This window comes from Corapipo altera, unplaced genomic scaffold (genome assembly GCF_003945725.1).
Source record: "Corapipo altera isolate COAL_440 unplaced genomic scaffold, ASM394572v1 69, whole genome shotgun sequence".
NCBI lineage: Eukaryota > Metazoa > Chordata > Aves > Passeriformes > Pipridae > Corapipo > Corapipo altera.
Genome location: NW_020884908.1, coordinates 217463 through 242340, shown reverse-complemented (window position 1 = coordinate 242340; position 24878 = coordinate 217463). Strand labels below are relative to the sequence as shown.

Sequence of the window (24878 nt, the reverse complement as noted above, 5' to 3'; positions counted from 1 at the left end):
ATTGCGCGGCGGGGCGGCGGGAGGGCCGCGGTGGGGAGGCGGCGGCGGCGGCGTTCCCCGCCGAGGCCTGGTGCGGCCGCCGCTCGCCGCTGCTGCTGCCGCCGCCGCCGCCGCCGCTGCTGCCGCCGCCGCCGCTGTCCGGCCGATGCTCCCGGAGCCATGGACAAGATCCTGGAGGGGCTGGTGAGCTCGTCGCACCCGCTGCCGCTGAAGCGGGTGATCGTGCGGCGCGTGGTGGAGTCGGCGGAGACGCCGCTGAGCCAGGCGCAGTGCCGCGCCATGTTCGCGCTCGGCACCCGGCTGGTGCTGCAGGGCCCCGACCCCTTCCAGCGCCAGGTGGGGCGGCAGGTGCTGGACGCCTACGGCCGCTTCCACCGCGACGAGTTCGAGGCGTTCTTCAACCGCGGGCTCGTCCTGGGCCTCCTGCAGCGCGGCTACGGCGAGCTGAGCAACCGCGACCCCGCCATCCTCGACTACATCCAGGCGGGGCTGCGCCTCATCATGAGCTGCCCCTCGGTGCTGGAGCTCTTCGAGCTGCTGCAGGTGGAGGCGCTGCGCCTGGTGTGCGAGCGCCCGGCGCCGCCGCTCTGCGCCCGCCTCTGCCAGCTCCTGGGAGACTTCCCGCAGTGCCTGCCCCGCGGCAGGAAGCTCTCGCTCGCCTTCTGCCAGCAGCTGGTGCGCAGCATCGCGCACTTCCAGAGCCAGGGCACCCGGGAGGCTGAGCTGCGCCTCTACGTGTCGCAGGTGACGCAGGTCAGCGCGCTGCTGCGGAGCGTCTGGAAGGCAGAGCCCGACACGCTGCTGCCCTCCCTGCAGGAGCTCTTCGCCGTCATCTCCGCCGCCGGTGAGCGGGAGGGGGTGGGGGGTACGGGGAGGCGGGAGCCGTGCGGGGTAACGTGGGGCGGAGGTTGTCCAGCGGGAAGGAGAACTCCTTGTGCTCGCGAGTGGTCGCTTTGGAGGAGTCTCGTTGGAACCGTTGTTTTCTCGCCCGGATGCTAAAGTGCAGCTTTCTGGCCAGTGAGAAAGCAAAGCCTTTGTGATTTCCCTAGAGGGGAAATAGTGATTTATTTAGGTGCAGAGCAGCATGGTGTTTGGAAAAACTCCCGGGTCCAAGCCACACACTGCCCAGGCGTTTTACTTATATATAAGACTCCCAAGAGTTCCCAGCAAACTTTTTCAGAGCCTTTGGTTCTTAATACCTTGAAGTCGTGTAAAGAGAAAGAGCCACAGACTTTTTCCCGGAGAGATTTCTTTTAACTTAGTGAGGAAATAGGCATTTTGGCATGCAGGCCCTGACCATGAGGACTCCAAGCTGGCCCCAGTGACATACGAATCCAATCTCTTGCAGCAATGTTTTGAATGATGTACCAAAACGGAGTTTTGGGTGTCCTCTTAGAATTAAAACTATCAGTAGCAAAATGCATGTACATGTCTCAAAGTTGGCTGCCAAAATGATGGTGCCACTCTTTTTGATGGTGCCCAGTGACAGGATGAGGAGCAATGGCCATAAACTGAAACACAAGAAGTTTCACCTCAGCATGAGGAAGAACTTCTTTACGTTGAGGGTGGCAGAGCACTGGAACAGCTGCCCAGGGAAGCAGTGGAGTCTCCCTCTCTGGAGACATTTGAAACCCGCCTGGATGTGTTCCTATGTAACCTGCTTCAGGTGACCCTGCCTTGACAGAGGGATTGGGCTGGGTGACCTCCAGAGGTCCCTTCCAACCCTAACAATTCTGTGAAAAGCTACTCTTCCTCCTTACTTCCTCGAGAGGGATACCTTAAGTCTTGGAACTGTTTACCAAATTGGAGGGTATGAAAGAAGTGTATAAAACCTGGCTATTTTAGGAAGCATTCAGTGCCTGAATAGTGGAAATGTGATTGCAAACAGGTCCTTTCTGACATCAGAAATCTACGAAGTACTGTATTAGTTCCCATGGGAAAGTGCCTGGGAAACTTAACATCATATTTTGCCCTAACTGGTATGGTTATCAGACAGTGCTGAGACAGGACATGGGAAATGTTAGCTGCATTAAATCCCTAGGCTTAACATCAAGTATAACTGTATGGTAATTGTTTTTTTTTTTTACAAAAGTATAAACCCCACTTCACAGTTCCATTTAGGGCTGAGGAAGAAGGTGGCAGATTGTCACTTTCTTGCATGTGTATTAAAAGAACAGAAGGAGTTTGTAATTCAATGCTGTTCATTGTCCTTAACTGAAATGTTTTAATTTTAGTTTGGTTTTTGATGATAGATATAGGATAGATTCATTCTCACTTTTTAGCTGTAGTGAAGTTGTTGGATAGAAGATAAATCTTATTTTTTTTCTGTGGGGTTTTCTTTTTAGTTTCTTACATTATGTCATGTTCAACTGTTACAGATACTTCCTTCGAACCTTCTGTTGCACTGGCAAGTCTTGTGCAGCACATACCACTACAGATGATTACAGTACTCATCAGGAGCCTTACTACAGATCCAAATGTGAAAGATGCAAGTATGACTCAAGCTCTGTGCAGGTAATGTATCTCATTGTAAAGGGAGAGAAGAGTCTCTTTCTTAATCTTTCCTTTTTTTGAAATTGTCACTTAGGTTCCATGAAGAAAACCCCAGCTAAACAAGAAAAAAAACATAAAAAAGATGAACTTTTAAAATGGTATTCCAGTTCATGCTGTTTGACATGTAATATATTTATGATGCTGTGGATATTACTGGCATGGTTTCAGTTGCCTTCATTGCTATTGTGAATTCATTCTCATGCTTTATGAGGGTGAATGAAGAAGAGGGTTAAATAGAAACTACGGGGAAGCCAGCTGTGTTCCTTTTAGATGATGTGTAGATCTCCCACCTTATGGAAAATGGTATAAATAGGAAACTTCATGGGGTTTACAGTCAAGCAGAGACACAAGCCCATATTTTCAGAACATGAACCCTTCTGCTTTTCCAAGAAGTAGAGTGGTCTCACATGGTTGTCTTACCCATCATCTCCTTACCCATCCTCTTCTCTAAAGAGAGGAGGCAGTTAGAAATGAGTTTTACTGCTTAGTTTTGAGGTTTTTTCTGCTTAGATATCTTTCCCATTTTTTAGTAGGATTCACAGAACATTACCATCTTCACTCAGGCCCTCAGAGGTTTTTTGGGATGTTCTGGGGGTTCAGATTGCAGTCTTGATATCTTAATATCTTCAGATATGTGAGTAATAGTGATGCAAAAAGGTGGCAGTGGAAGAAAGATGAAGACCTTGAAGTTCTTTGAATTATTTTTTAAAACCTGTTGAAATTATTGAGTACTGAGGGATAGAAGAACGAGTAAAGCAGTTAAACAGGAGGCTGTTAAAATTTGTTATTTATAAAAGCAACTTTTAAGAAGTTACTTTCAACTAAGAATTTAATGTCTGCAGTATTTTTAAGTACATCTATTTGTGTGGTGTAGTAGATAGACATTCATGTAATGTAGCAGTTGTATATCTTGGTGAAATAGTGACGGTTTTTTCACACTGAAAACATTCCTGCCATTTACATTAAATTGAGAAGCTGTATTTCAGTTGAAAACATAATAAAAAGAAGCAGCATTAGTAGTATAATTTGGGGTAAGACGTGTTGTTTAGGGATTTTAAAAAAATTTACTTGACTAAACAAATTTTACCAAAGCTGTGTGCCCAGTCTGAAAGTCAGAGCTGGGAAATTCAGAAAGATTTGTTCATGGTAAAAATTTGAGAGTAATATGCTGGGAATTAATTTTCATGTTAGTGTATTTTAGTGTTTATGTTGTATTACTGTATCAACACAGTGTGGTCATATAATTTTAGCTTTAGAATGGCTCCCCTGTGCCTCTGCTTAGGAAAGTAATGCAGTGCTGAGCTTTGGTTACAGTAGGAGCTGTTATTATCAAATAAGTGCTCTTTTTTTAGTACTGGCCATGTGGTGGGGGTTTTCCTTCTTGTTTTTGGAGGTGCAGTGTTGTCTTACTTGCCTTGTTCATTCTTTGAAGTAATACTCGATCTTAAGAAATTCTGGTTTTGTTCTGTGAACTTTAGATACTCTTTGACACTTTTTTTGTGGATACTCATGTCAACACTGTATCCGGTTTCTTTTTCTACCTCTGGCAACCCTTTGCAATGTTTACTCTCCTCTGGTTTAGTGGAGCAGTTGTGAAGAGGTTAATGCAGCTGGAATGTCTGGAGCACCAAATGACCATGCTGTCATCAGGCAGGCAGCATTCCCAGGAGATGCACAACACCAGGCATGACAGGGTCTCCTGATGAGAGTCAGAAGAGCTTTGGTGACTGCAAAGTAGAGACCTTGTTGCTCACTTCTTAAGTAGAACTTCTGTGACACTGCAAAATCTGTCTAAATTGAACACAAAGTAGTAAATAATTTTCAATTAAAAGATTAATAGATTTGTTTGGGGAGTGGTTTATAGATATCAAAAATGCTGTCCTTATTAGGCATATACATGGGTAACAGATCTGCTCATTTTAGGGTGGTATGGGGCAGAAGGTACTCTTGAGGCCTTTAAAGTTCTCTCTATCTGGTCAAACACAAAAAAATCTGTATTTATATTCATGATTATCTGCTTTTGTAGTGAAAAGGCAGTCATTGATTGCAACAGAGCAGGAGCCAAGTAAATGCAATGCAGAGAGAATTTAGTAACCAAAATACCTAATCTTTGCCTACCAGATCTAAGATTTGATGCTTTTTTGGACACTCTCAAACATGTCTACAAGTTATTTCTGTTCCTCTTCTGGCTTTTGTTTCTGTTCTTAACAGCATTAACTCTTGCTTTAAGAGCAAAAACAGATTTTAAGGATGGGAATTCTGTCTGTATCAATTACAGAGAGAATGAGGCTTCTCTTTACAAGGTTAATCATACTCAAACAACAGCACTTGTCCTATTAGTAACAATGGTGAATAGTTAAGTAGTTAGTTATACTGACTAGAGATGACACAGCACGGCCCATCCTGTAGCCAGAGCAAGGGGTGGAATAAGAGGAGCCCCAGCTCCCACCCAAAAGCAGTGTTATTCACTTGGAGTTTGTGACTCAGTGTGGTTGAAAATACACATAGTGGTCAGATACTCTTTACTTGTGTAAAAAGCTAATTAAGAAAACCAAATATGTTGTCATTAGGCTTAAATTAGCTGTGCAGATGTTTGTGCTGCCGCTGAAAAATATCAATCCTACAAATTGGGGAGGGGAAGATTTGAAGACTATGGGACTGTGAGTTTGGGGACCTGTTTTTAGGTTAAGATTCTCTCTTTGCAAGCAAAAGCAGTTTCAGCCTGTGTCTTTGTTTCTCCTTTTTGGAAAGTATATGGAAAGGGTGCTTGGAATAAGCGCTTGAATTTAACATCTTGAGGAAATGAGAGCTTTGTGTAAATTCAGAGCAGTGATTATGTTGCCGTGTTTTCTCACAAATATATTTTTTTTGTAGTAACGTTGAAGAAACTTGGTGAGATCTGTGCTTCTTTCTTAAAGAGGCAGTCTAAAGATGCCTTATTTTAGAGAAACCTTTGAATGTTACGTGTGAAGATAGTAATATACATTTTTCAGATCCTAATTATGAACTCAGTGTAAATTTAGGGTGTTTCTGGTAATACAACATGTCCAGAATACATGTCTGGTGTTGCTAAACCACCTGTTGTCTTTTTAGTTCGGTGTCAGAGGACTGAAATCCTGATTTCAGTCTGTTTGGAACTCTTAATCTCCAGGGAGAGCACAGAGGCTGATGGTTTTGCCTCAGATTGATAATGACTATAACTGTGCCCTCTTGTAGTGGTCGTGACTGTTTATTAGACTGGTTACTTTCAGCCCATTCAGTTCCATGCTAGAATTTAGCCTCTTAAAATGATCTTTATGAGGAAATTTTTCAGAAAAGTAATGAAGTAATACTGTTTAAACTCCCTGTTTTCACTGAATTATGGAATAGAATTTTGGTGTTCTGTGGGTTGAGTGGAGCCTTTTGAAGTCATCTGGCCCAGTCCTGCTCAGAGCAGGGCCAGTTTTGAAGTCAGACGTTGCTCAAGGCCTTGTCCATCTGAGTTAAGAGCTTTCTGCAAGGATAGAGGCAGCTCAGCCTCAGTAACTGGTCTCAGTATCTGACTACCCTCATGATAAAAATTTGTCCTTCCACTTAATTAGTGCTGCCTCATCTGGTTTGGAGAAGGGGAGCTTGTGGACAGTTAAAAGAAAATCCAAAGTATTGTCAAGTAAATCTCAGAAGAACAAAGCCTAAATTTCATGTTTTAGCTGGCATTGCCTTACAGTATTGTCTGTCTCTTAGAATTGCTTCAACTAATCTACTCAAGGATGAGTATAATTAGTCTATTAATTTAGAAGGATAGAATACTTCAGTTTTCTGTTGCTGATATTTCACTGTATTTTCTAAGCACAGGAAGTCCCTTCACTTTTCCTTTTTTGTAGCTCTAGTGAAATTCTTACTTCTGAGACTCATGTAGACCCCAGGCTGCTGATAGCTATTATAACATCCTTATAACACCTTCTGCAGTGTATTTAAAATTCCTAGAGTTTACCATTTTAATTGAGAGTATTTGAGTTGGCTTCCAGGAATGTAGTTCTGAGTTGAAGAAACTTCCTTAATAGTTGGGTTTGGTCTGCTTTGGGGTAAAAGGAGTCAGAGGGGAGGTTCTCAGGTACAGGCACTTTTGTACCTACAGCAGTAAGTTTTTGCCAGATGTTAGCTTAATGTCTATGCAATCATGGTTCACATTCTTGAATAACAAGTAACAATACATAATAATTAATTTTATATGCTTACGTGTTTGGGGGGGATATGTATTTACTTCTAGTGTCTTAAATAGATCATTATTAATTTCAGAGTTAAATGGCTTGAGGTAGAATCAAAATTATTTTACGACTTGCCTAACTTGTGAGTCCCTGTGTAAGTGTGTCATATAGACAATCTTTTTGTGGAGATTAAAGTTAGTGACATTGTGGTATTTCTATTTTATTTTTTTTTTTGTTCTTGATTTGTCTTTCAGAATGATTGACTGGTTATCCTGGCCTCTGGCTCAGCATGTGGAAACGTGGGTGATTGCACTGCTGAAAGGATTGGCTGCAGTCCAGAAATTTACCATCCTCATTGATGTCACTCTGCTTAAGATCGAATTGGTATGTTGGAAAAGTGCATTCAAAACTGAAGGAGAGGGAAAGGAATTTGTAACAGCTATGCAATTGCTTCACATCTTGTGTTATTGCAACAGATAGTATTTTCTTTTTCTGAAAATATCATGTAAATGTATCTGTAGCTTTCACTTGCATGTAATGATTGTCTCTTTCAAATGGTTGTGTATTTGGAGATCTGCTTACATGTTTACTGAAATTTTACTTTCCAGATATACTGAAATAAATGTATGTTTTTTTAGGTCTTTAATCGACTTTGGTTTCCTCTAGTGAGGCCTGGTGCCCTTGCTGTCCTTTCGCACATGTTACTTAGTTTTCAGCATTCTCCAGAAGCTTTTCATTTGGTGAGTTACTAAATAAATGGGTTTCAGTCCTTTGAAATGTCACTCGTGCAGTTTCTAAAGTGTAACAAAAAGAGTAATAGAATTGATGCACGTGGATTTTGTCTTTGTTGAAGGTGCTAGAATCAGATTCCAGTGGTCACAGACCACTAGGCTTTTTAACTTCCAGATTCACCCCCTTAATAACTGGAAGCAAGCATTGTTCTTCCTTGTACATGCATATTTCTGGCAGTAGTATCTGGGCACCGCAGTTTGATTGTGTGCTGCTGGTAATCCATTTTATGTGGTGTGAAATTGGCTGATAAAGTTGGGCTGTCTGGGGAAAACAGATAACCAGCTATCTTCTCTAAGTAACCTAGTCACTCTCAAAAGGTTCATGAGACCAGGAAATACTTCACCTCAAGAAAGCTGTGCTATCTGTGTTTCAGTGTACACGTAGACAAACTGAAGGAGACTATTTTTAATGGCCCCTCTTCAAAATGCAGTTCACTAGTTAAGGCCAGAGATAAGAGGGTACCACAGTGACTGCTGGTATTAATACAGCAAGATGTTCCCATACTCAGTTTTCAGCTTGAAGTTTAAGTGAAATATGTCTGAGATTTAATAGTAACAACCTGGCACACTGCTGTCCCCAAGGCTCTGAAGGGATATCAAACCCTTTGTTTAATGTCACAGTAATTGCCTTGTGCCTGTTACACTGGTTTTTAATGGTAGATGTCGATAGTTTCTCTCTCCTCCTTCCACCACCCTAATTTTGGCCTAAGATAGAAATCTGAGTCACAAATGAAAGAGCCAAGTAGCCTTGAGTATGCTCAAAATATAAATATTTCATGTATTGGCTGTGTTACATTTCTGCTGTGTTTCTGAGAGAGACAAAACACAAAGAGAAATGTAAAATATGAGAGAGCTTATTCTAGAAATAGGAATTTGATTTAACAAAGAAAATTTTTACTGTAGGCTGCGTGCAGTACTGCATAAACATCTCTCTTCAGGATTTCATGACAGTGTTTGCTGCATTTTAAACAGTCTTCACTATCATTTTTGAGCTACTGCTATCATTTAGTATTCTGTAATATTTTCCTGCACCTAAACTACTTGTTTACTTTTTTATAACAAATGGTTTGACTGTGAAATGGTTGAATACACATTTGATAAATATAAGTTCATTTATTTGGCAGTGCATTGGAGATAACATTCCCCCTCCTTATACTTGAGCATCATTAGCATAAATTAGTTGGATTTTGTAAACTCAAAGAGGGAATGTTTGCATTGCAACTTTCACTGTTGAATCTGTAATACCTGGAACACTTCCTCTTGGTGTTTTTCTTTTTAAACAGTGGATATTTTGCTTACCTGAAGAGAGTAGGGTTTGTTTCTCAGAGATGTAAAAATATGTTTTATACTCTGAGAAAAAAACAATATTGGAAAAAGTGGCAAATTAGTATTTTGCACCTGTCTCCTTTTACTTTGGTGTTTTGAAGTATGTTAATTGGTATACTCTCCTAGAATTACAATATTCTTATAATTTCTGTTCTGTATGTCATGTCTTTACCTTACAAATTGTTTGGTAGTAATTAGCAATGAGTAATTATTCCATCAACTTCTTTCAAAGTTAATCAATTTTGATCACTCAGAAACTGGCAAAGGTGTCTGAAATATTTTCGTTCACAGTCTCTACTCTTTGGGAATTGCTTTGAAATAAATTAAGGCTAAGGAAATAAATTAAGACTGTGTAAAATAAGTCTCATGCACTTAAGAATGGAGAGCTACACTGAAGAGGAAGGAGGTGGAGTGAACACTTCTGATTTATACCCAATTTAAAATGGTAATGAATCAGAACTAATCCACAAGCAGATGACCATAGATGTGATAAACTTTTTGAGTTCATACTAAATTACATGGTTTGTGGAGCTGAGCTCCCTCGCTAGGTGGAGCTGCGAGCCAGTGTGCGTCCTGTAAGCTGGAATAGCAGGAATGTATTCACTGGCTTGTGATCCCAAGCATTAGATTCTGTTTAAGGAAAATTGAGAGGTTTGTTTTAAAAACCGTATCCATGGAATTAGAACGGGATACTAAACTGCTAGTGGTGGCACACAAGCAAAATGTTGGCAGTTAATATCCTTAAAAAGATCAATACTTTTGACATTTGACCACTTAAAATCTTAGCATGCACCTTCTAAGTTCATAAAGTTCCAAAACTTGCTATCTGAGCTAAAGAGAGCATTGAATAATTAATTGTGCTGCTTGAAAATCGTCATGAGTGAAGAATAATGCACGTTTTTCAAGTCATTGTTTCTCAACCACTTCTTATTTAATAACAAAAGGTCCTCTGTCATTTGGCATATATAAAACAATGAAGTTCAATGAAGTTGTTTGTCGAAGGAAAGAAAAATAGGAAAATGCAATTAACACCTTTCTGTTTGTTTCTCTGTTTCCCCGTTCAGATTGTCCCCCACGTGGTCAGTTTGGTTCACTCCTTCAAAAGGGATGGCTTGCCTTCCAGTACAGCCTTTCTGATGCAGTTGTCTGAGTTGATACACTGCATGATGTATCATTATTCAGGATTTCCAGAGCTCTATGAACCCATTCTGGAAGCTATTAAGGTACGTTAGGAATGTCGAGAGGGTGGAATGTTTTTGTTTTGTGTTTCCAGATACGAAGCTATAATTCCACTTACCTAAATTCTTTAGCACTTCCACTGGGAGAAAAGAGCTAACCACATAATCTCATGTCAATTCTTATTGTGCTTGGAATATGGTAGAAAAATTTGCCTGAGTGTCTGTGATAGGATTGTAGCAGGCTTTAAGAAAAGCCTGAAATGAGATCCTTTATTAAAAGTACAAACTAATTTCTTAAGCCTTATATAACAACTAATATACTTTCATGAAGTTTATTCTAGACATTTCATTTCAACCCAACCTAGAATCTGTAGCTGCAAATATAAATTAAGAATGCTGATGGTATTGAAAAGAAGTACTTGGGGTGGTGGTAACCTTTGGCTCACTTCCAAGCACCATGGATATTGCAGTGGGTATTGCAGGCCTCTGTGGGTAAGGGATGCTGGCCTATGCTGTTTGAAAAAAACAAACAAACAAAGCCCAAACCCAACACTCCTAAACAAATAAAATAAAACTGAAAAGAAATAAAAAATAAAAAACAAACCCAAACCTAACAAACAAAAACCACAAAGAAGGCTTGAGTATTACTGCCTTATTTTATATCACTGGTATTGCAGTTAAATGTTTTGACACTTAAAAGCCCCTATCAATTTAACTCCAAGTGTCCCTTATTCCTGCAATTTGAGAGTTGAATAAAGAAAGCTTGGAAGGGGAAGGGGGGTGGGTGTTGTATCTCTTAGGCTATCAGGGATAGCAAGACCTTGAAGGAGAATTGGGGAGCAAGGGAAGATACAATACTGCTGAATGGCAGGACCTATTATAAAATCAAATACAGAAACCTAAGAAGTGTGTTAAATGTTTCTCTTGTAGGATATGCCCAAACCCACTGAAGAGAAGATTAAGATGATTCTCAGTCAGAGTGCTTGGACTTCTCAATCCAGTTCTTTGCCATCTTGTTTATCTAGACTTTCTGGAAAATCTGAAACTGGGAAGACAGGTCTAATAAATTTAGGAAATACTTGCTACATGAACAGTGTTATTCAGGCACTTTTTATGGCTACAGAGTAAGTTGTTCTTAACAGCTCTTCATTGCAAATTAAGTCTTGCAGTTATTGCATTCTTAATTTTCACAGAATAGTAACATGTCCTGGGATCTCTCTCTTGCTAGAGCTGAGTGGGTTTCTTTGCACTCGGCTTTGTAGGAGTCCAACTCTGAAATTGCAATTTTAGCCATTAAAAGCCTGATCCTTCTGACCAGTGTCAAAAGACAAGTCCTTCTTTCCTCGCTGTCCTTGCTCACTTCAGTATCATAAAAGTTTGTGGTGATGCTTTTATGATAATCTGGAAGATATTGAAAAAATGTTGTCTGTCTGTAGCCCATTCTTACACATTTAAATGTTTAAAGGAACAGGTGTTCTGCAGTGTTAGTTCTTACTGCACAGTAGTTTTGCATCTGCACTAGAGCAGAGTCCAGGTATTAAAGGGAAGTGTTACATACTTTGTGGTCCTTCAATTTGAAGTAATTATCTGAGCTGGAATGATAACAGCATTGTTAGAAATCTGGCAAGGAAACTAATGCCTCTCTCTTTCATTTCAGTTTCAGAAGACATGTTTTATCTCTGAATCTAAATGGCTGTAATTCACTAATGAGAAAATTACAGCATCTTTTTGCATTTTTGGCCCATACACAGGTATGTCAGTTTATTTCATCTGCTGTTTTTTAAGCCTCCATCTATATACCAAAATGGTAACAAACATGATGCCATGGGAGTCCTCTTGAGTATATTAAATATAAATATTACATGTTTCTATGGGAATGAGTCTGTCTCCAAATCTTCAGATGGTGTGGATAGACTTAGAGAGGTGTGTTTCATAAGTGGAAGATGTTGGCATTTTGTTGGTTTTATAAGTGGGCAGTAACAGGTTTTCTTTGAGAAGCCCAAATGAGAAAATCCAAATAAGACCTGACTTGATATACAAGCTGACTTTCTGTAACTTTCTAGGACAAACTGTGACTTCCTGCAGTGATTTTTACACCAAATTTTATTGTAGTTTGAATTCTAAAGTGAACTCTATTAAATGCTCAGAACATTCTGTAATGCTAGAAAGACATAAGACGCTTCTTTCTCTTTGAATAATAACAATGAACTTGTGAAGGGGTTGAGGCTGGATCAGCTTAAAAATAACTTGTGCTTATGAAATACTGGTGTTCTGAAGAAAGAAAACAGGTTTTTTAACTCATCAACAAGAACAGTAGCTGCTATTACGCATAATATCTGGTTTACATTCACTACACATTTAATATTTGCCTGCAGGATCAACTGTTTTTATCTTTGTGCTGGAATTGATTGCTACAAAATTAATAGCTCTCCCTTTGTATGATTAAGTTGCTTAAATGTTTGTGTACCGTGTGTTTCATTCAGTTACTGTAGGATAATGTAGTCCAGAGTTCAGTGATCAATATTAAAATAATATAACCAATTTTTGAAGTTCTTATGTGACCTTGCCTGTGCTTCTCTTACACAAACAGAGGGAGGCATATGCTCCTAGAATTTTCTTTGAAGCTTCCAGGCCACCATGGTTCACCCCTCGATCCCAGCAGGATTGCTCAGAATATCTCAGATTCCTGCTAGACAGGTATGGGTATTGTACTATTAGTGGGAATTAATGTACAGTCTTACCACACAGTGTTCAACTCTTAGGAGCAGTTGTGTAACTGTTCCACTGCTTGAGTGGGGATCAGGAATGTTCAGCCTCATTCCTGTCTTTCTCTGGTTTTCTGTATGGCCTATGAAGTGCTTTTCTTCATGGACTTTATCTGTGGTAAAGTCTGGATGCCATCTAGTATCCACATAATTGAAAACAGGTTATAGTGGTAACAATGTGCCACTTTTACAAATGTAAACATGGGTATTATGTTTAGAGTTGTGGTCCTGTTGTAAAGTTGGTGTGGCTGCTGCAAGCAGTTTGTGCTCCTGGAATTTCGTGTTGGTGGAGACAGCTATATTTCATACAGGTCCCATAAGTCACAGAAATGTACATGCATTTATAACCAGTTTAATAAGCAAGCAAATTAACTGTGGCAGAGATAAAACAAACATACCTAAATTTATTAGTAGCCCTCTTTATTTTTGGCTTACTGAGTTGCGGCTTAAGCATTACTGCTTTATGACAGATTACACTTCTGAAGAAGTTTATCTCATAGTGAAATAGTGTTCTCTTCCCCCCCCCCCCCTGTTTTGGGTTTCTTTTTCTTGCTGTAGTTTTTTAACTTTCCTGGCTACAGAATCTTGACCTTTTCTTTGGAAATATCTGGCAGTAGATAAATAGCTGCTTATTCTCTTACAAAATCTGACATACAGAACCAGTCAACTGGAGAGCAGATTTATTAAGATAATGTAATGGTAAATAATAAAAACATTGTTAGTTTTTTTAATACTTGCCAGTTCTTTCAATATATCCATTGTGTTCTGTTATATATAATGAAACCCACACTAAATGCATTTGTGCCTCTTATACTCTTGGATAGCACAGACCTCTGTGGTTCAGCTTGCTTGTATAAAAAATAACCAACAGCTTTTTTTAGTGTAAGACACTTCTAGCCACTTATAATTTAACCATCTATAATTTTTAGCAAAGCTGAGAAAAAGAAGTCTGAAATAGTGCAGCAATATTTGATTGGAAAATAGCCCAGTTACTTGGATTTATTTTTCTTTGTGTTCAGGCTGCATGAAGAAGAGAGAACTTTGAAAGCATTGTCTTCAGCAAAGAGTTCTGAAAGTATAATGAATGAAGAGTCACAGGCACAAGAAACTGTCCATAAAACACAAGTATTTGCTGAAACACCTTGTATGGAAAGTGAAGAAAGAACTCTGATAGAGAAGATGTTTGGAGGAAAATTGAAGACTACCATATGCTGTTTGAACTGCAAGAGTATGTCTCAAAAGGAAGAGGCTTTCACAGATCTCTCTCTGGCTTTCTGTCCTCCAACTTCCTTGGAGAATGGCCCAAAATGTATGGAACATTCTGAAGTGAAGGACGACTACGTGGTGCAAACTAACACTTCAGCAACTAGTCCTGCTGCAGAAACACCTCTCAATAATTTGGATGTAAATCGTGGATGTGACACAATAATGAATGAAGGAACCATAGAAGATTTTTCTGCTGAGCCAAACTCTGAGAACACCACAATTTCTGAACTCAAGCAAGTTCAGAGTAATAGGGATATGTCTCAGACTCACTTAGTAGGTAAAAATACCCTGTCAGTTACAGACTTACTCAATTATTTTCTGGCACCTGAGATCCTTAGTGGAGACAATAAGTATTATTGTGAAAAGTGTGCCTCTCTACAGAATGCGGAGAAAACTATGCAAATCGTTGAGGAACCTGAATACCTCATTCTCACTCTTTTGAGATTTTCATATGATCCAAAGTGTCACATAAGGCGCAAAATCTTGGACAATGTGTCTTTACCACTTGTTTTGGAACTGCCAGTCAAAAGCATAACATCCCCTCTAGCAGTAGTTTCGGGAAGTTGGTCTGTTGGTGTTGAGATTTCCGATACCGGAGAAAACCTTGCTAAAAAACTGAAGCCCTCAGGTGCTGATGAAGTGACCTGCCCACAACTGGTGCCCTACATGCTAAGTTCTGTGGTAGTGCATTCTGGTGTATCCTCTGAAAGTGGACATTACTATTCCTATGCTAGAAATGTTACTGGGTCAGGGCCTTCAGGGCTCTGCCACCAGTCTACAGCTCTTTCTTTAGTTTCTCCTCAGGATAAGTTGTTGACAGAGGAGAGTCCTTGTACTGTCGTAGAAAATGAGCTGGACACTGAGATGCCAAGAGAATGGTTTCTGTTCAATGACAGCAGAGTGACATTTACCTCATTTCAGTCAGTCCAGAAAATTACCAGTAGATTTCCAAAGGACACTGCATATGTTCTGTTTTACAAAAAGCAAAATAGCACCTGTGGCTTCAGCACCAATCCAGCAAATGGACTCTGGGTAAACGGAGACCCTCCTTTACAAAAGGACCTCATGGATGCAATTACAAAAGATAACAAACTGTACTTGCAGGTAAGATGAAAGTTTTGTGTGAAGGGTGGTGGTCTTATGCCTCACAAGAGGCAGTCTAAAGGAACGAACAAGTTAACTTTTAAGTATTCTGGTATATTAACCTTATAAATCACCAGCCTGGCTTCCATCATAATGTTGCTGGACAGGTTTGATGGTAGGGTTGTCACTATTAGATGGGAAACTTCAAGGAAAATGGCATAAACTCATTTCAGTTTAAATTTTAGTGGAGATGCTTGTATGGAATTACAAGTGGTTAAACGACCTCTACAGGAGAGGCTTCAAAGGGTTCAAACTTCCATTGCCTTTATACTTAGAAACTTCTAAATGATGTCCTTATTAGTGCATTTTCATTTGTAGTGAAGTTTTACTTACACAGCTGTGCTTACCCAAATTCTAGAACAACTGAATGAATGCTGGTGACTAGATTCCATTTTCCCTTTGCTGCCTATTCTGTATCCCTGTGTGGGACCAGCGCTGCCAGCTGCACATTGCCTGTTGATCCCAGAACTTCCCCTAGCTGTAATCTCCTTTCTGTTTGCTGGTATTTTACAAACATTAACAAGAGAACTAAGAGTTTAAATTTTAACTCTGCTGCCATTTGCAAACTGTGTGGTTAAAGCATTTGTGCCCTGACTGTCTTTGCTTATGTGCCACATCTCCTCTTGACTTTCTCTTGGCCTCTGTAGCAGCAATCTTTGACTGTGGAATCACAGAGTAGTTTGGGTTGGAAGGGACCTTTAAAGGTCATCTAGTCCAACCCCCCTGCCATGAGTAAGGATATCTTCAACTAGACCAGGTTACTCAAAGCCCCATCGTGCCTGGCCTTGAATGTTTCCAGGGATGAGTCATCTGCCAGCTCTCTGAACAACCTGTTCTAGTACTTTACTACCCTCATTGTAAGAAATTTATTCCTCACATCTAGTCTAACTACCCTCTTTTAGTTTAAAACCATTACTCCTTGTCCTCTTTGTACTTTTTTCCTTTTTTAATCTCAAAATGAGAAATATTTTCCAACCATATTGTTTTTGTTTGGGTTTTAGGGGGGTTCGTTTGTTTGTTTCTAATTTATTATAGTTTATCCACCTTTCAGTTTTGTATTCTTCAGTATTGGCTTGCTTTGTAGTGCTTTAGTAATCTCAGAGTTGCTGAGCTCCTGTCCTTTTTCATTTTAATTGAGGCACATTAGAAGTGCTCAGTTACTGTTTTTCTCAAGTTAATGCTAATACTGTGATTGACTGAATTAGATTATGGTAATTCTGAGACCTCACATTTTTCTTTTGGTTCAGAGTTCTAAACTAGTAATTTACTACTAAGTTAAGAATCTGCTTTTCTCTCCTTGAGAAAGCCTTAATTTTTTTTTTAAAAAAAAAAGGTTAGAAAAATTCTCTAGCTTACTGCTTTTGTTTTACTGTTACATATGAGTTTACCACATGGTAAACTAAGATGTTTTCACTTTAAATAACTAAACATGCAATGGGGGTAGCCCCCACTCCTTTTAAAACAAATTAAAAAAAACCATTCTGGGAGCAAGTGGAAAGCAGGGAGGGATACTCTTTTTTATCCTCAGTCTGGAGAACTGTATTGACTATCGAGTTTTATTTACCTGATTTAGTATTTGTTAACATAAATATCATCTGGAAAACATGCAACATTTGGGTTTTTTTAGAAACAAGGTTATTGTTTGTAAAAATGTCAGTGCTGTGTGCTATACTAGAACAATTTATTGTAGGTTAATATTCATTAAGTCAATATGTGCCTCAAGAGATGAAAGAAATATACTCGTTTATCACAAACTGCTGAGCAGGAATAAAGCATGGAAGATCTTGAACTACTAAATAATTCACTTTTAACATTGAATACACAAATAGTGCATGGTTTTTAAATACTAATACTTGCCAAGAAACTTTAATAGTTTGATTTGATCACTGCTCCATGTTTCTCGTCTGTGTGTGTGCATATAAAGGGGGATACCTTCCATCCATTATGGAAAACTCTTCATGCACTTAGCAGTGAAGCTGAGATCACAACTGAGGTTTATTCTGTTCTCAGTGCATTATGGTTGCTTCTGAAGAGCATTTCCAAGTGGTTGTCACAAGCTGTGCTTGCAGCTCAGTCAAACTCTGTACTGAACATGATGGGTGTCTCCAGAACTGTGCAAGTCAACCCTTGCACATAAGTCAGAAACTGCACTAAGGCAATAAAAATAAATCATGTTTCTGCCTAAACCTGGGAAAAAAACAAACAAACAAACAAAACTTACCTGTAATATTGTTGTGTTCTTTTAATCTATAATTTTAAGATTTTTATTTAATATAGCTTCAAACCTATTGTTAATGCTTATTTTCTTTTATGGTTCGGTTTGTTAGGGAAAACTCAACTACTGGGGTTTGAGAGGGATAAAGTTACCAGAAAACAGTTCTCTGGAGGGATGAAAGCAAAGGAGGGAGGATGGAAAGCTGCTTTTTTTTTTTTTTTTGGTTTGGTGCTGTGCTGCATTAAAACTAACATTTTTCTGAAATATTTTACAAAAAAAAAAAAAAATAAAAACCAGCCCAGGTACAGTGTAGTGAGTTTCTCACTGTTTGGTTTTGAGAAGAAATTTTGTTCTAAGCTAAACAGCTTGGCATTGGGGTTTTTTTCAACTTAACAGGCTATTTATACAGGGTCTGTTATTTTAATCAAAATGTTTGGTTGATTTCTGGTACTAGAAGTGAGTTCTTCGTATTTCCTTGTTATTCCCAGTAAATTTACTTAGTTTGTGATATGTCATGTAGTTAGCCAGATGTTGCCAATGAATCCCCACCTATGGCTGGAGATATCATAATACTCTCTTTGAGGAATATTGCCAGTGTAGACAGTGTCCTCTGAATACCTTATATAATTTTGGAAATGAGTATACATTTCAGTCTGTAGTAGTGAGAAACAGTTTCAAATTTAGGCTGTGTTTTTTGAAGAGGGCAAAGTAATTTAAAGTAATAGTCCACAAGGACTATTTTTTAGCACCTGTACATGGACAAGAGGTAAGTTTAGTGCTTTTGTGGTGGTACAATAGTCAGTCTTCCAGGTTCTTGGCTCTATTCCTTTCTTTCACCAGGAGGTGGAGAAGAAAAGGAACAATTCAAGGTGACCTGTATAATTACTAAAACCCTGTTTGAAGTTTGCTCCCTTTGCCCTGGGGAGGTGTGTAGTGATGAAGTGTCACACTAAGGAGGGTGTTGGTGTGAGCCTTAGCTCCTGAATACTTTCAGTTTGCTTCCTAAAGGAGTAAAGCTTGTACAGGTCTACTGTCTTTTTCCCGTTAGTCTTCCAGAGCCCAACATCTGCCTTCTCTCCCTCAATTTTTGAAGCTGTTGACCAGTTTGAGAATGGGATACAAAAAATTGCTGCGAGGTTTATTAAACTGGTTGGCCAGAGACAAAGTAGAGTATAGTATCTCTAATGAGGGAGAAGCCTGTGCTTATCCCCTTCTTAGATGTCTTAAGGATCCTCAGGAGCTTTCAGCTGAAAAAGCATCTGGCAGGAGGCAGAGCTTTCTTGTTCCTTCCAGTTGTGCAGGTACCTTTTCCGGCAGCTGACTGATTTTTCTGAAGTGCATGAGAGTTGTAGAGACCTACTAATGTTATAACAGTTAGTGTAGCAATAGTACTTGAAAGCTAAAAAGCTGCAACAAATAGAAACTAGATAGCTTGTCCATCTCCTTGCCTTTTATCTAAGTAGGTTGTTAGTCTGTGCAGTTGATTGAGTGAAATAAAGTGTCTTTTAAATAATTAACATTGATTTAATGGTTTTATCTTTCAGTTTTGTAACCAAGAGCAAGGGCATTTTAAAACTGCTAGGATGAAAATTCATGTGAAATGTATCAAAACCTCATGTTTTGTTAACTTCTGATCAGTCTCATTTTTTACTACCATCCCATGTTGCTATAAAACACAGTTTTAGCATAAACTTAAATGGGTTTAATTACGTTTCACTTACAATTACTGATGTTTAACGAAATCGTTCATCTTGGATTGGCTGTGAACGTTCAGCTTGAAGTTCAGCAAAGCTGTTGACACTTAGGAGTCCAGGAGTTAATGACGTTACTTTAAAAGCTGCTTCAAAATTTACTAGAAATAAGCTGCTTCAAGGGCTTGAGGTTGGGAGGGGGGTGTATTTCTGTTTTTTAAATTCCCTTTATTCTTCCATTTCAGGAGCAAGAGCTTAGTGCTCGAACACAAGCACTTCAAGCTGCCTCAGCCTCGTGCTCTTTCCGACCCAACGGATTTGATGACAACGACCCCCCTGGAAGTTGTGGGCCCACAGGTGGAGGAGGAGGGGGTGGGTTCAGTACCGTTGGTAGATTAGTCTTTTGACTATGAAGACAACCTGGAATACACTGGTTCCGAAGCAGCCCAGTACTGCTGAGGGCAAATAAAATATTGAACTTTGTCAGATATTGTACCAATTTTTGAGACTTGATCCTCGTTGAAAAGCAGATGTTGGTGTTTTTTTGGTTATGTTTTATTTGAAATAAATAAGCGCATAATGGAGAAAAACTACCTCTTAAAAATTCAGTTGCTTTCATAGTAAGATATGCTTGCCCAAAAGAGAGAAAACTTAAGATTTTTAAGTAGTTGCTAATGACATTGCATTAAACTGAACAAACGCACTTACATCAGTTTCTCTTGTCCTCATCCACTGAATGAAGAAAGTTCATTTCTTGCTCTGGTGGTATTGCTTTATGTGGAAAACCCATTTTCACATGGGCTAAACTGTGTCATGGAGTCTCTCACCCCCAGCTTATTTCCAAATCCAGTACCTTTGTGGATTTTCAGAGATGATGCAATTTATAATGAAGGCAATAACTTAAATGTGACATGATACAGTACTTTCCAGGTTAAAAATTATTCAGTCTATTTCCACTGTAAATGAAAAGAAGAAAAAATAATTTATACTTATTTGCTAAGTTGTTATCCAAAAAAGTGCATGTTGTGTAGGAACAATGTTTTTAAATAGAAATTGTTAACTTTGTAGCATTTTTAATTGTTTTGAGGATTTTAAAATTATTTCAGGGAATATATCTGCTGTGTGTTGGAAAGGAAGAGATTCTGTATGTGCCTTGCAGTACTGTAACTTAAAACAAACTTTGAGACTGCAGAAAATGAGAAAAGTGTGTAGTAGTCAATTATTTTTTGTCAGTATTAGAAATCAGGACATATATAGAAAGCTTTTAAGTTTTCAGAAGTAAAAATCTGGTAGTTTGAAATGCATTAAGTGTTGCCCTTTATTTTTTGATTAAAAAAAGATTGCGTACCTAGTGATCTCTGACTTTCATGGCCTGCACTGCTAAGAAAAAACTGGTCATAAATACAAAGCAATGTTTGTGAAGTCGCAGAAAGGCTGCCTGTATTGATCTTTGCTGAGGAGCTGTGCTTCTAAGAGTCCTTTGAAGTCTTGCCTTCAGGTTTTGCTTGTAGTGAGAAGTTTCTGGTGAGTTCAGGATTTTTTTTTTTCTGTCTGCAGAAGCCCCAAAACGATTCTGCCTATGGAGCAGTGTTTGCTTGCTCATTAGACCAGCAGAGATGGAGGATCCACTCCTTAGAGTCTTGGCAGAAATAACAACTTTGGTTTTTGATGTGCAATGAGGATAACAGAAGCAAAGGAGTTACACTGTCAATCCTGGTGATTAATTCTTAACTTGAATAATCTTAGAGTGAAGTGTAAATTTCTTTAAAGTATTTTTACAAAATTCTGCACTGTTTTGCTGTGGTTTTTATATTCTACTAGGTGACAAGGTATATCCTTAAAAAGCATGCAGACCTGACAGGTTTTAGCTTAACTGTATAAAAATAAATTTCTTAGGAAATGCTTTAAAAAGCATAAAATAAGTTGAGGAAAATGAAATCTTGTTCGTATGATTCTAAAAATATGGAATTTAGTCTGAAAGGTAACTTAGCTTGCAAGCTATTTTTATATTATCACTAAAACTATGCTATTTACTCTACTATAGGTTTGTACGCTACTGCTCAACAAAGCCAGAGCAGCTCACTTTGATTTTTTCAATACTTTCCAAGCTTTGTTGTGACGGTTTGTGACACCTTGGCTTTGACCTACGCTTGTCGTTGCTATCTCAGTTGTAGGTCTCTGAACCAGGGGTTCAGCTGTGGAAATGTGGAATGTTTTGAGACCAGCATGAGGGACGTTCTCATTTCGTTGTACTTGGACGAGGTTTTCTTGAAAGCTCACTTTGCTTTGAAATTCTTTCAGTCTGAGAGGGTTTTTTTTATTGCCTTTTAGGCTTCTCTACCAGTTTACTCTGGTTTTAAAATGTTTTATGTGACAGGTTAATTTGGCTTTCCTCTCCCAGATTATGAGGACACACTAAAAAGCTGTCTGCTGTTTGCATTACAGTGGGAGTATTTTGTCTCTGTTTCAATTTACCGTTCGTTTTAAAACACTGGGAAGTAGAAGCAGAGGCAAGTGGTTTTACTCTATATGAAATCATAATTTTGTAAAGGTCAGTTTTGTTTTTATGTTCTCACAATAAAAATATAAATTATGTAGCCTACTTAAAAATAACATGCAGAATGAGTTTGTATACCTGTTGTATTATATTTATTTCATGAACTCTCAGAAGGCTTTCTACGCCCTTGTTTGCCTGTTCTAAATTAGGTGTTAAATATGGAAAATTTATATGAGAGTAATGCCAATCAGGTTGGATCTGTTTAGGTACAAAATAATGGATGTCTGAAACTGAAAATAACTTCTTTCTTTCCCCTTGTTGACTTTTGTTGATGGAGTTACTTGGGGTTTTACAAGTAGATTCTAAAATTCAGAATACCTACTTGCAAGTCTGTTTGCTGACCTGACAGCTGTCATATCGGCCGATTAGTCAGACCTAACTTGGAAGGTTTCAATAAACTTGGTGGAAGTGGAGAAGTATTTCATGCTCTGAAATGTACACCTTTATTCAATGTTGACAGTAATGGTGTTGCATGCCTCTATCTTCTGGACATAATATGAGAGAACAATGTACATATGGTACTTGGATTTCTGTTGCCTGTGAATGAATGCTGGATGGTTTGTTTATTGACCTTTTGGCTCCATTCTTAGTTTGTTTTCTAAATTGAATTCGTAGAAAGATATAAAATACATAAGACCATTTCTGAAGCTTAGGTTTTTTGTCATTTCCTTTCATGAAAGATACATTGTTGGACCAAACTCAAGGGCACTATGTCTTTTAAAGTCATATTTCCTTTTAACAAGACAGATTGTGATTTGATCTTTGTTTTAATGGTCACTGGAGTTGTATTGACTTTCTTCTGTGCAGTCCATTTTGTACAGCTTTTTCATGTGGAGTGTTCCAGTGGATTGCTGTGCATGTTACCTCTGTAGCAACTGATTATAATAACTACAAGCCCATTTTTCCAGGATGAAGAGAGAAGGCTTCTTTGGATAGCTAAACAAATCACACCTTCTGACTAGCTTTTTTCCCTCCTTTTTTTTTTTCCATGTTCCCTTCTCTGAAAGTTAAATATTTTATCTTCTGCATACTCTGAAAGTTTAATTTCATGGGTAAGCCCTAATTTATTTTTTTTTTAATCTGTAGCAGTATGGTTGTTTATGGGGTCAGAATACTACTTTTTTGTATGAGTGACAGGCAAAGGACAGAAACTGTGAGCTAAAAGAGTGCTAGAACAAAAGCAAGTGGATATAAACTTTCTGCAAATAAGATTTAGATTAGAAACAAAGTTCCTAATTACTAGAACTAATTCTGGAACAGGCTTCTGGGCAGAGGCCTCCTTTGAAGGAAGAGCCAAGTGTATCTATGAAAGAAATGAAATGCAAAGTGGTGTCTGAGTAGAAGGCAACGAGACCTGATAAACCAGAGGTCCCTTCTAGTCCCTTCCTGGAGTTCTACTCTTCTGTTGTACTTCCTGTCTTGACACATTGCCAGTTTTCTTTTTAAAGCTCAAAGATTAAAGTGTAAATGAAGGGAATACCAAACTGTGACATAACAACAAAGGTTGACTGCTCAGTTCTGGGTGGCATTGGTCTCTGATTTAGGGGAATGAGGCATAAAAGTTATCAAGTCATGGAAGGTGGAATCTAGAAATGTTTGTGATCCAAAGAAATGTGCTCAGTTTCTAACACAAGACTGATTCCCTGGTTAACAATCTATAATGAGATGTAATGGGTTGTAGCCCTTGGTATCCTCAGTAGGCTGTAATCAAATGTAAATTGTTGGACTTTTTTGAAGGGTGAGCAAATGATCTGGGGTGTAAACAAGAAATCAGAATAGACAGTCTTCAAGGCTTTCGTGTTCAGGTCATCATGGGCCTACCTAAATCTGAATTCCTAGCTATGAGTAGTATGCTCTTAAATCACGGAGGTGTTGGATCAAATTGAACAGCTGACAACTGAAACTCGTGGGATGCTGTTTGGGTTGTGTCCAGCACTGTGCTCTGTGTGGACTTGGGAGCAAGTGTTTTACCAAGTGGGTTTTGGAGACTTGGCCTGCGAATTGAGGTCCAGCTGTGATGTGTAGTGTGGCACTGGCTTACCACACACGCTTTTCATGTGTCTTAAGTACACACATATCCCCCCATTCACTGTGAGTCTTGCTTTTGCTTGAATGAAAGCATCCAGATCAAAGGAAGAACAAACAAAACTAGCCAGAGTGAAGCAGAGATTAACGTTTTTAAATACAATATGCTGCTCTCTTATTTAAAACAGAAAGGGGTTTTTTATAAGCGTGCTGGGTTCTAGACAGGAATGTGGATTCAGGATACACATTTCTTGTTCCTTTTTTTTTCAGGTAATATTTTTAGGAATCGGTTGTAAAAGTGCTGGAATAGACATGTCAAAAAGCACAACTTTGTATGTTAATAAAAGGCCACCTTGGTGAACAGCATGCTGCCACGTGCACTGAAATACTGGGATACTTTGCTGGCTGGTTTCCCCAGGCACCAACTGGGAAGAACAGCTGCTGCCTGTGAACTGTACCCTGCTGGGTGGCCATGGGGGACCTTCACCATCATCTGCATCTGTGGGTGGCCAGAGATCCTGGGGTGCTGCCTCAGCGTCTGTGTGCAGTGAGGGCCTCATGGGGCGGGGGGGAGCCTGAACAGCCACTGCTCAGGTGCCAGCTCAAGAGGGGCACGGTCCCCAAGCTCCTTGGTGGCACCTCCAGGCCCAGGGTGGGTGATCTGGGGACCCCAAGCAGCGCTGACAGACCAGCACCTCTGTGGGGGTGGGGGTGCTCACAGAGTCGGTGTGTGGGAAGGGGGTGCAGGGGTGAAGAAGAGCTGGTATTGATCTGAAATGCAACTCCCAAACTGCAAAAGTGACAGGGTGGCTCCAATCTGATGTTGAAGTTGCATATGTTTTAATGATAACTTCACTGCTGTAAAATCATAACTTCAGTGTAATTCTACCAAAGGATACTTTTTAGACAATGCTTTGTGTTCTCCAAGCCTGATCTTTCTAAAATTTCCATTGTGTCCTTATATCCATCATATTTTGAAGGAAAAACATCTCAATAGGCATATTGAAAATATGCTCCTGAGGAGAGTATTTCAGACTGATACTAAAAAATTAATTCAGCAACAGGATATGTGATTGTGCAAGCAGCTGCATCCTTGAGGCCAGTGGTCTCCAAAATTTTTCTGATTGCATACCCCATCAATAAAAACTTCTAAGTGTGCACCCAGTATATGTATATTTATT

At 39.3% G+C, this 24878-nt stretch overlaps 1 protein-coding gene across 1 annotated transcript in view; it reads left to right on the top strand.

Moving 5' to 3' along the window:
- Positions 1–22091, top strand: part of USP38 (ubiquitin specific peptidase 38) — a 24160-nt gene extending 2069 nt beyond the window's left edge. The window contains exons 2-11 of the mRNA XM_027652916.1: positions 158–844; positions 2379–2514; positions 6995–7124; positions 7379–7480; positions 9922–10080; positions 10966–11159; positions 11693–11786; positions 12626–12732; positions 13820–15170; positions 19361–22091. Of these exons, the coding sequence (XP_027508717.1) occupies positions 160–844; positions 2379–2514; positions 6995–7124; positions 7379–7480; positions 9922–10080; positions 10966–11159; positions 11693–11786; positions 12626–12732; positions 13820–15170; positions 19361–19522 (3120 nt within the window). The 5' untranslated portion in view covers positions 158–159 and the 3' untranslated portion in view covers positions 19523–22091. The remainder of the gene's footprint in view (positions 1–157; positions 845–2378; positions 2515–6994; positions 7125–7378; positions 7481–9921; positions 10081–10965; positions 11160–11692; positions 11787–12625; positions 12733–13819; positions 15171–19360) is intronic.
- The last annotated feature ends 2787 nt before the right edge of the window (positions 22092–24878 follow it).